General features: G+C 48.9%; 1 protein-coding gene across 1 annotated transcript in view; it reads left to right on the top strand.

Annotated features, from left to right (window-relative positions):
- Positions 1-12013, top strand: part of MACROH2A2 (macroH2A.2 histone) — a 56061-nt gene extending 44048 nt beyond the window's left edge. The window contains exons 7-9 of the mRNA XM_035268107.3: positions 703-792; positions 8574-8748; positions 11281-12013. Of these exons, the coding sequence (XP_035123998.1) occupies positions 703-792; positions 8574-8748; positions 11281-11446 (431 nt within the window). The 3' untranslated portion in view covers positions 11447-12013. The remainder of the gene's footprint in view (positions 1-702; positions 793-8573; positions 8749-11280) is intronic.
- Position 12014: the final 1 nt, after the last annotated feature.

Genomic DNA, 12014 nt, shown 5'->3' with positions numbered 1-12014 from the left:
CCCAATCTGGACAAAACACCCATGTCATCTCAGAGACAGGAGAGCGAGATGCACAGGGGCACGCAGGCAGGGTTCCTGCGGGGTCAGAGGTGGCGTCCTGTCATCTCCCAGGGGTTCCCCTTGGCCTGTGTAGAAGCAAGAGCTGAGGTAGAAAAAGAAAATAAAAAGTAGGGCATTCCCCAACATCAAAGGCTCAGGGCATCTTTTGGCAGGAAAGTCCTTAGAGATTGGCCTCTCTGCATTTCTTCATTGAGAACAGCATGAGGTTGGGGGGACAGCATGCCAGGCTGCCCTGGGCCTGTGTCTGCCCTTTGACCCCAAGCACTTACAGTATGTTGCTGGCACTGCCATGGGACCAGGACTCCAGGGCTCTCAACATGAATACTAAGCCTGTAGGGCACAACACTTGAGTCTCCATTTCTTGTTTTCTTTTTAAATCATCTACAGGACTCAGGCCATGAGACTGCTTTATGGCCAAGTCACCCCTTACAAGATCCTTTATAAAAGCTGGCTAATCTAAGACTGCTAGACGGCGGCCCAGAGACCCCTGCCTCCAGTGACCACTGGCAGACCAGGATAACAATTGGGAGGTCAACTCCGAGTTTCTAACAGTGCTTTTTTTTCCTGGTCTACTACAACTACGTCGCACAGTGTTGTTCCATTGAAAGAACCACAGTGGCTTCCCATTGCTCTCCTTTGCAGGTAAAGCCTTGGAAAAGGCTGGGGGGAAAGAGTTCTTGGAAACAGTAAAGGAGCTTCGCAAATCCCAAGGCCCTTTGGAAGTCGCCGAAGGTAAGTGTGGAATTGGGCTCCTGTCTCCAGCATGGCCTCACCCTCCTCTCTGGAGTCTCCAGCCTCACATGCCTCATGCCTGTTCAGCTATGAGACAAAGTATGTCGTAACTAATCAGAAAGCTATTTTAGCATCTCAGGTCATTTGAGCAGGCCCAGGCCATGGATATCCTTTCAGATGTCCAGGGAACTGCAATATGTCTGAATAATTCAGGTCAATTTGCATCAGATCTCTCAAAATGATCTAGAGCCACTGGGCGAATTTTGCATGTGCATCATAAAATACACATACCACAGGATTTACCGCTGCAACTATTGTTTTCTTTGTTTCTGTTTTTGTTTTTGAGATGGAGTCTCACTCCGTCGCCCAGGCTGGAGTGCAGTGGTGCGATCTCAGCTCACTGCAACCTCCACCTCCCCGGTTCAAACGATTCTCGTGCCTCAGCCTCAGAGTTGCTGGAATTACAGGCGCATGCCACCATGCCTGGCTAGTGTTTGTATTTTAGTAGAGATGGGGTTTCACCATGTTGGCCAGGCTGGTCTCAAACTCCTAATCTCAAGTGATCCACCTGAATAGGCCTCCCAAAGTGCTAGGATTACAGGCGTAAGCCACTGCTCCCGCCCACTGGAACGACATGAAAGCATACAATTCAGTGGCATTAAGCTCTTTTACAATGTTGTGCAACCATCACCAAGGCCTAGTCCAGAGCTTTGATATCACCTCACTCAGAAATCCCCTAAGCATTAAGCAGTCATGCCCAGTGCCCCCTCAGGCCCTGGCAAGCACTAATCTACTTTCTGTCTCTAGGGATTTGCCTATTCTGGACTTTTCATATAAATGGAATCACGCAATATATGACTTTTATGTTTGGCCTCTCTCAATTAACATTGTTTTTCAAAGTTCATCCATACTGTAGCATGTGTCAGTACTTGTTCCTTTTCATGACTGAATAATATTCTTTTTTTGAGACAGAGTCTTGCTCTGTTGCCAGGCTGGAGCACAATGGCACAGTTTCGGCTCACTGCAACCTCCACCTCTTGGGTTCAAGCTATTCTTCCACCTCAGCCTCCCAAGTAGCTGGGACTACAGGCGTGTGCCAAATGCCTGGCTAATTTTTGTATTTTTAGTGGAAACAGGGTTTCACCATGTTGACCAGGATTGTCTCGATCTCTTGACCTCATGATCCGCCTGCCTCGGCCTCCCAAAGTGCTGGGATTAAAGGCGTGAGCCACCGCGCCCGGCTACATTTTTTAACCATTCATCTACTGATGGACATTTGGGCTGTTTCCACCTTTGGTGATTGTGAGTAGAGCTGCAATACATGTTTTTATTTGAACATCTGTGTCCAGGCTATTGGCCAAGTTTTTGACTGGTGGATCCAACCTCAGATCCATGTTCCCACCGACATTACTCCCAGTCAGTTCACCCTTGTACCCTCAATCAGTGCCAAGTGTTGCAGGGCTTCAGAGGAGAATAAAACCCACTGCTGCCCTCAGATGCATAAGTAGAGCACAGAGCAGAAGCATGCCCTCAGCATAGGGGAGTGTGGGAGGACTGCAGTGAGGCTGGAGACCCCATGGGTGTGGGATGCGGAGGGCAATAGGAGCACTGCATATGAGAAGACATGGGTCTTGCAGTCTTGGGTCAGCACAGGGGAGGAGAGAAACAGCAGCCAGGATGAGGCCAGGCCTGTGGGCTGCACGAAGAGGTCTGGATCTGACCCTATATGGACACGTGGGCCCTTGGAAGCTTGAGCAGGGGGCTGTCCTGATTAGACATTATAAAAGTAATGGGGTCTTCTAGTCCAGGAAAGAACAAGAGCCCACACTTTAAATCTGCACCCACCACTCCCCATGGGCATAACAGTAATAGACACAGTGTCTTTTAAAAACTGTAAGACAGAGCCACACTCAAATACAAGATAAGCCTCTGTGTAGATGGAGACAGGAGAGCAGCAGCAGCAGCCCCAGGCCTGGGCTCCAGGTCTGTAAGATGCAGAGTTGCTTCACGTATAAAGAGGGCTTGGCTCACTGCTCAAAGCAAGGGGCTGCATGAGACTCGCGCCTTTACAGGAAGCCAAAGCTCTGGCACTGCCCAGGGCTACAGCTTGTGTAAAATCTGTCTTTCTAGGATAGCAGAAGGGAGAAGAGAGCCCCTCACCCAAGCTCAGGGCCACATTGCCCCCTGACTCAACGTTTGGGTCCTCCACATCTCCAATATAACCATGAGACCAAGCCCCGAATCAGGCATCTAAGACCACATCTGGACTGGGGGCCTGGGTGTGGGGAAGAATCCCCAGACACTGCCTGATAGGGTGCAAAGGAGCAAAAAATAGCTGCTCTACACAGAATGAGAGGCTCCAACACACTTCTTTTTAAAATTATTTTTTAAATAGAGATGGGGTCTTGCTATGTTGCCCAGGTTAATCTCAAACTTCTGGGCTCAAGTGATCCTCTGACCTCAGCCTCCCAAAGTGCTAGGATTATAGGCAGGAGCCACCATGCCCAGCACCAACACACTTCTAAACAGAGTTCCAAAGGCAGAAAATAGAAAGTAGAGAAGCAGTGTTTAAGGAGATCATAGCTGAGAATTTTCCAGAATGAAACATGAGCCCTTAAGCTGAAAATATCAAGTAAAATGCATGAAAATAAATCCAAAACCTGCAGTGTTGTGGTAAAGCCTCAGAAATTCAAAAATCAAAAGAAACCTTCAAAGTAACCAGAGAGGAGCAGCAGATCATTTGTAAAGAAATGATGGTTCTTCCAGTGACAGCAGACTTCTCATCAGCAAAAAGAGATGTTTGGCAACAGGAAAGAAATAGCTTCAAAGCACTGAGGGGGAGAAAGGAAACTGTCAACCAAGGATTCCACATGTTGCTACACTACCATTCAAGAATGAGGACAAAAGATGTTTTTTTCAGACATGCAGAGTTGAGAGGCAGCAATCCAGACACTAGCTGGAAGGCATACAAAAGGCTGTGTGAAGAAACACCTGAACCTAGAAGGAAGGAGAGGACCGCAGGACACAATTTTGAGCTAAGAAATGGGTGCAGGTATGTTAGGGGTAAGAAGCCATGGCCTGGGCCAGCCAGTGGTTGCACCCTGGGGAAAATGGAGAAGGGGAGACAGTTCGCCACATTGCATTTCATTTAAAAACACCATCAGTTGTAAGATACACTCCTATTGTATGTACCACTAAGAAAGATTACATTTTCCAAAACAAGGTATCTAATAGGCCCCACATAAAGCAGGGGCACATTCAGTATAACCGCAAGCAAGACATGAACTCACTGTGCAGAAAGGAGCAGCAAATATCTTGACCTGGGCATCCAATGGACAAGGGCCAAAAAAAGGCTCACTAAAGAATTTGGCCAGTCACAGTGGCTCACGCCTGTAATAGCCGGCACTTTGAGAGGCAGAGGTGGATGGATCACCTGAGGTTGGGAATTCAATACCAGCCTGGCCAACATGGTGAAATCCCATCTCTACTAAAAATACAAAAATGAGCCGGGCATGGTGGCATGTGCCTGTAATCCCAGCTACTTGGGAGGCTGAAGTAGGAGAAATACTTCAACCCAGGAGGCGGAGGTTGCAGTAAGCCAAGATTGTGCCACTGCACTCCGGCCTAGGCAACAGAGTAAGACTCCATCTCAACAATAAAAAAATTTTGAACCATAAGCCAGTGCTCCTGAAGGTTTGCAACCAGATCCAGTGCCACTCAAAGCCGCAGGCAGAGGAGAGAGTGGGACATAGCCTTAGTTTGGTAGTGTCCCCAGGTGACACAGAAGTAAATATAATTTCTTTCTGGAAGAACTCAGCCCTAGGCTGATAGCAATTCTAAGATGCTTCCTGATTTCAACAATATTAAAATGTTTAAACAAAAAAAAAGTGCATCTTAACATGGTTAAAACAGATCAACTGCAGTGCAGGTCCACCCTGTGGCAGGGGATGGAGGAGGGTGGATCAAGAAAATATTTCAGGAGCAGAGCCAGTGAGAGGCAGTGATGCTGCATGTTCAGGGCGGCAGAGGCTGGAGCTAAGCGTAGGGCCAGAGTTTCCAGGCTGAGCAAACTGACGAAAAGTCAGGCCTTTCATTCATTTGTTGAATATTTGAGCACCTGCCTGCCAGTCACTGTGGTAGGAGCCAGGCAGCAGCAAGGAACACAAAAGTGCTTCAGTGAAGATGTCATCTGGGGCAGAAGCAGTTCATGTTAAGCATCTACAGTGTGCGCTGTAGGGCGCAGACATCGGGATGTGGATGTAATCGTAAGCCCTGAACACTCCTGAACTTTACAACCAGGCAGGGAGCCCAGGGTAACACCGTACATCACTTAGCACAACTGGCTACTGCATTGCATTGCATTGCAGAGGCCCAGAGAGAACGGGTGAGGGAGTCAGGGACAGAGGGGTGTGGAGACAGAGGTGCAGCCAGACCCAGTGTGTGCAGGGGACTGAGCCCACTGGCTGGAGGATGACCAGGCGTCCAGAAGAAGCAAGAAATGGACAGACTCCAAGGAGAGATGGCCAGACCCTGAAGACAGCCTGGGAGGACAGCTATAAGGCCAGGTTCTCGATCAGGAGCAGTTGCAGATTCTGAGTTTAAATGTGGAGGTTAAAGAACCTGACTCCAGCAGCCATATGGAGGATGGTTTAGCACGAGGCCTGGGGCCCGAAGACCATCGAGAAAGCAGTATTGGATGAGGGTGGGAGTGGAGTTAAGGTGAAAATGAATTACATGGGCCTGGAATGAGACAAGACAGAGGAAACTGACTGGTGTCTGAAGTGACTGAGAGGGGGAAAGGGGAATCAGGTTTCAGGAGAGAATGACCATTTTATTAGACACACGTTAGCCCTGGGGCACCAGAAAGGTCATGAGGTACAGGTCCCTGTTGAAAGCTAAGGAGGAAAATGGCTTGCGGATGGCTGCTTAGGAGCTGGGGCTGCAGCAGAAAGAACACTGGGTCCAGACAGGCAGGAAGAAGAGAAGCCATTGTGGGAAACTGAGGCACCATTGAAAGAAAACCCACAGTTTCATTGAAACCAGGGATCAGCAATAGCAGCCTCTCAGCAGGACAAGGGGCCACCCTAGAGTCCCCTTTTGCTGTAGTGACTCCAAGAACTGTGATGGCTCACTTGAGGGAAGGTTCTAGAAGGTCCTAGCGGCAGCACTGCCACCCTCAGAATGCAGGTCTTCACCAGGCGACATCACATTAGGTAAGAGAATGCCCCCAGTCATTATGTGGATAGGTGCTTATGCCAAATACCGGGGCCCCACCCTTGCAATAATTTGGCCCTCATCCTCGACACCTCTAGAGAACATTACGAAGCATTACGGCTACAAGCCACGTTTTCCATTTCCAGTTGCCTTGGTTTTGGACTGAAATGTCATCATGCACTACCTTGAAAGTCGTTTTTTCCTTGATTGGATGTTTGACATTGCCAATAGGAACATATTTCTTTTATTTAAAAAATGACTTTTGGCCGGGTACAGTGGTTCACACCTGGGTACAGTGGCTCACACCTATAACCCCAGCACTCTGGGAGGCTGAGGTGGGTGGATCACTTGAGGTGAGAAGTTCAAGACCAACTTGGCCAACATGGTGAAACCCCATCTCTACAAAGAATTAGCCAGGCATGGTGGCAGGCGCCTATAATCCCAGCTACTCAGGAAGCTGAGGCAGGAGAATCGAATCACTTGAACCCTGGAGGTGGAGGTTGCAGTGAGCTGTGATTGCACCTGCACTCCAGCCTGGGAGACCCTATCTCAAAAATAATAAGACTTTACATTAGAGGATTAATACCATTCTGCTAGTAACATGATTATAGTTTTAAAACATATGAAATAAATCAGCCATGACTGTGACAAGCCAAACTCCGTCCAGCATGCAATAGCAGCCAGATGCTCGGGAAGATCGCACAGGGCAAGCAAGGCCCATCCCCTGGTTCTCAGCAGAGCAGCCCCAGTTTGAGGGGCATCATTGTTCAGGCCAAAGAGAGACACCCTGCTTCTGGTGCACAAATATACACAGTTGTAGAGTCAACATGCATGGTGGGCCCCGCCCAGGACCTCACTGTATTGTGTGGCCTGATATTGTATTGAGTCCTGCACTCAGGCGTTCACGAGTGATGACACTGGGCCCCCGCCAGGCACTGGAAGGCAAGGAGCCTACAGCCTCCCCTGATGGATGAAGGGGTCCCTTGGATTTGGATTCCACCCATGCAAGGAAGTGCAGTCCGTGATCCCTGACACTGTACATTGCCAGGAAACACTTATCATAAACTAGGTGGCTGTCATAGATTTCCAGTCCATCTTTGACTCTAACCCCACGCACAACTCTGGAATATGGTGGACACACATTTCTGTTACAAGCGCTGCCCCTAGGGGCCACGGATCCTCACTATGCCGGTTCCCGGGTTTCTGGAGGGGCACAGGGTGCAGGGTGGCGTGGAGGTACGCAGCTGGTGGCTGAAGCTGCAGCTAGCCCAGTCAGATCCAAGAGAACTGCTCCCCTGGGGACCAACAGCCACAGGGACTTCCCTCCAGCTTAACAGCCACGGGGCTTATCAACTCTGTCACCTATAGGGACCATGTTTAGGGGAGTAAACAGTAAAACAAAGGAGTATGATTGAAAGTTTGAGACGAGGCTGGCCTAAATCAATTTCACAACCAGCTTTTGAAACCTCACTCTCTACAGGGCATGTAGAGATCATCAAATGGCAATCCATGTCCAAAGAACTATATAATCAAGTTCTGTGGTTCTCAACTCATAGAAGGTCCTGAAATCACATAAGCATAAGCCCCTACACCAGACCTATGGAGTCAGGAGCTTGTGGGGTGGGGCCCAGGCACATGTAGTTTTTAAAAGCTACTATAGGCCAGGTATGGTGGCTCACACCTGTAATCCTGGCACTTTGGGTGCCTGAGGCAGGGGAATCACTTGAACCCAGGAGGTGGAGATTGCAGTGAGCTGAGATGGCATCACTGCACTCCAACCTGGGTGACAGAACAAGACTCTGTCTCAAAAAAGTAATAAAAAAAATAAAAGCCGCTGTATTCATTTCCTGTGGCTACTGTAACAAGTTACCACAAAGTCCATGGCTTCAAACAACACAAATTTCTTCTTTAGGAGCCTAAGATCCTGGTGTTGGCAGGACTGGCTCCTTCTGGAGCCTCAGGGAAGGGTCCCTCCCTTGCCTTTTCCAGCTTTTAGGCAGCAGCATTCCTTGGCTCCTGGCTACATCGCTCCAATCCCCATTTCCATCATCACATGGCCTTCTCCTGCCTTTGACCCTCTTGCCTCCCTCTTATGAGGCCCCAGGCTCACCCAAACAGTCCAGGATCATCTCCCCATCTCGAGATCCTTAACTTATCAGCTCTGCAAAGTCCCTTTTGCCATGTAAGGAAAAACCCACAGATTCCAGGGATTCGGATGTGTATGTTTTGAGATGCCATCACTTTACCTACCACAGCCACCACAGAGGATTTAATGTGTCCCTTTAGGAACCATAGTGAGGAGGTAGCCCTAGCCCAGGCACTAGTTGGCTGACCATATGAAAGTGATGTAATCGCTTCTACCCAAAGCTGTGCTAACTGCAAAGTGATCCAACCCAGCTCTCGTTCTCTGTTAAACAGAGTCCACATCAGAAGTGTGGGATACTGTCCAGCCAACGTCTCTTTCACTGCCTTGTCTCCCATAGATCTAACGGGTACACAATGGGGTTAGACTACAACCTAGGAAACCTTAGGAAATAACCTGCGGCATTTTCTCTCCTGTGTCCCAGCTGCTGTCAGCCAATCCAGTGGACTCGCAGCCAAATTTGTCATCCACTGTCACATCCCTCAGTGGGGTTCCGACAAATGTGAAGAACAACTTGAAGAGACCATCAAAAACTGCCTGTCAGCAGCGGAGGACAAGAAACTAAAGTCCGTCGCGTTCCCACCTTTCCCCAGCGGCAGGTAAGAATGCAGTCCCCACTAGGCACGGTGGCTCATGCCCGTAATACCAGCACTTTGGGAGGCCGATGTCAGGAGTTCAAGACCAGCCTGGCCAACATGGTGAAACCCCATCTCTACTCAAAATACAAAAATTAGCCGGCCATGTAGTCCCAGCTGCTCAGGAGGCTGAGGCAGGAGAATTGCTTGAATCCAGGAGGCAGAGGCTGCAGTGAGCCTAGATCGTACCACTGCACTCCCACCTGGGCGACAGAGCGAGACTCCATCTCAAAAAAAAAAAAGTGAAGTTCCCCTGAGTTGATTCTTCCAGCCTTTTCCCCGGAAATCAGCTGCCCACTCTACTTACATCTGATCTGGATATGACCAAGGACTGCCAGCACAGCCACGCATGCTGACCAGGTGACAGGAAACCCAGTTTTCATTCTTCAGAACCCACGGGGAAGCAAGCTCACTGGCTCATAGGCAGCAGGTCTTCCCTGGCTGGGGCCAGCCCCACTGCCTCCTTGATGTTAAAGCCCAGGGAGGAAGGCAGCCCAGGGTAGGAGGGGGAGGAAGAGGCAAGATGGTGCGTTATTTTTTGAGAGCCTTCCAGGTTCAAAGTCCATATTCCCACCAGCTGTCTATGTCTAGGACACATGATCAGAAAACACCAGGCTCAAAGGCCTTGCTACTCAAATGTAGTCCATAGGCAGGCAGCGGCGACCAAGGTTAGAATGCAGAATCTCAGGCCTCAAATCTCCAACCTCTGGCTCCAGAATCCCCAGGAAATTCCGTTGCTGCTCTGGGAGTTCGAGGCTTTGAGAAATGCACCCAGAGAAATGAAAGTCTGTCCCCAAGGGATTGCTGAAGAGGAGGTTGGGGAAGGACTGGATTGTCACAGATCCCAGCTGGGCATTGTTTCAGATAAGTAATGAGGATATCTGCTCTCACATACAACATATCCTCTCCCTTCATGCCCCTAGCCACTCCATTGCTTTAATTTTGAACACCCTCTCATCTTGAGAGCTGCCCCTTTATAATATAGCCATAGTTCATAGCTGTGTCCTGGGAAGGCCAAGAGGAAAATAATGAGATCTAGGTTCCTGCTGAAATCATATCTCAACCTAGGCCAGCAGCACTGAGTCTCAACAGTCCAGGCCCAGAGATGCTGTGAGATGCATTCATTCACTGGGGGGACCATGGCAGTGCTGTTCTGTGCTGGACTACATACAAGCGGGAAGAATCCCTATTAACAGGCATCCTCCTGGACCTGCCCCAGGGGTCTTTGTGGCTGACCCCTAATGACCACTCTGGCTGTGTCCCCAGAAGCTGGTGCTGTGGCCCAGCCCGGTGGATGGCACTTGAGGCCTTTAACAAACTTTCATCAACCCACCCAGAGTCACAATGCTGAAATGACATGGGGCTGTGCCTATGAAGTATTAAGTGCACAAAAAAGGATTTATGAAGACAGGTTTTGGAGCACACATTTTTGCACTTTACTAAACAATCTGGTTAGCATATGAACCAGTTTGGAGGGAGCTAATAAAATTTCTGTTTACTTTTCTGAAGACCACCCATTTTTAATGCTGAATGGCTAGCATTTTTAAATTCAAGCTTGATTTGGTTAGGTGACATAGATTCAGATACAGGGAGCTGGCACCGTGGCTCGTGCCTGTAAATTCAACAGCTCTGGGAGGCTGAGGCAGGAGCATCACTTGAGGCCAGGAGTTTGAGACCACCCTGGACAACAAGACCTGTCTGTACAAAAAATGTAAAATAAAAAAATTTAGCCACACATGGAGGCACACACCTATAGTCTCAACTACTTAGGAGGCTGAGATAGAAGGCAAATAACTTGAGCCCAGAGGTTCAAAGATGCAGTGAGCTATGATCACACCATTGAGCTCTAGCCTGAGTGACGAAGCAAGACCTTGCCTCTAAAAAAAATAACTAATTAAAAAATTTTTAATAAAAAATAAAATACAGGGCACTCTTAACTTGGCCAGCCCTATGACCCTGACTAAAATCATTGTGCTTGGCTGGGCACGGTGGCTCACACCTGTAATCCCAGCACTTGGGGAGGCCAAGGCTGGCAGATCACCTGAGGTCAGGAGTGCAAGACCAGCCTGACCAACAAAGTGAAACCCCATCTCTACTAAAAATATAAAAAGTAGTCAGGTATGGTGGCATTCACCTGTAGTCCCAGCTACTCGGGAGGCTGAGGCAGGAGAATCACGGAAGGCAGAAGTTGCAGTGAGCCAAGATCGTGCCACCACTCCAGCCTGGGTGACAGAGAGAGAGAGACTCCGTCTCAAAATAAATGAATTAGTTAATTAAATCATTGTATCTCTGCGAATAAGTGTGACACCTATAAAGTGGGGCAACATGGCCCCCTCCAGGCCACCCCGTCCATCCCTTTGGCTAGGGTCAAAGGAGATCATGCACGGACCAGCCCTGCACACCGCCAGGCTCCACTCCGTAAGAACAAAGGCACTTCATGCTCCCATGGGTGCCAGGGACCAAAATGACATCAGCTCTCCTTTTGCTTTGGCACAGAAACTGCTTTCCCAAACAGACGGCGGCGCAGGTGACCCTCAAAGCCATCTCGGCCCACTTTGACGACTCGAGCGCGTCCTCGCTGAAGAACGTGTACTTCCTGCTCTTTGACAGTGAGACCATCGGCATCTACGTGCAGGAGATGGCCAAGCTCGACGCCAAGTAGCCACTGCACTTTCCAGCAGGGATCGGAGGCACCCTGGGTCCCAACAGTGGGGTTTTGCTTTTTAAAAGGAGAGAGGATGGGTGACGGCGGGGGAGTAGAGGGCGGGGCAGGTCCCGCCAGCGCAGAGGGCCCTCTGCCCTTCACACTCTCCTCCAAAAGAGCCTCCATCCATAAGGAAGCAGGTCTCCGCGAGGAGTTTCTGTCCATGTGTTTTTCTCCTGTTGTTTTAGAACTTTTTTAAAAAAACAGACCTCGTTTTAGATTTATAGCATTGACTTTTACACACACTCACACAAGAAAAAATCCTTTCAAAATTCTTAAATCTTCTGTTCCTCCTTTTTCCAAGGGAAGAGGGCATAAAAGTGACCTGGGCTCTATTGGTGTGCGTGTTCCATGGCAGAGAGAAGAAAATGGGAAAGATCTCACTGGTGCTTTTCTCTTTTGTTTTAGTGCCCCCACCCCCACCCCTGTAATATCTGTAACTACTCCTAAAAAGATTTTGCTTCAGGCTTTTTTTGGTTTCATTTTGTTTTTTAAAGAAAAAGAAAATGAAAGGAAAAAATAAAAG

This window comes from Callithrix jacchus, chromosome 12 (genome assembly GCF_049354715.1).
Source record: "Callithrix jacchus isolate 240 chromosome 12, calJac240_pri, whole genome shotgun sequence".
Taxonomy (NCBI): Eukaryota; Metazoa; Chordata; class Mammalia; order Primates; family Cebidae; genus Callithrix; species Callithrix jacchus.
This window is presented reverse-complemented; position numbering and strand designations above follow the sequence as displayed.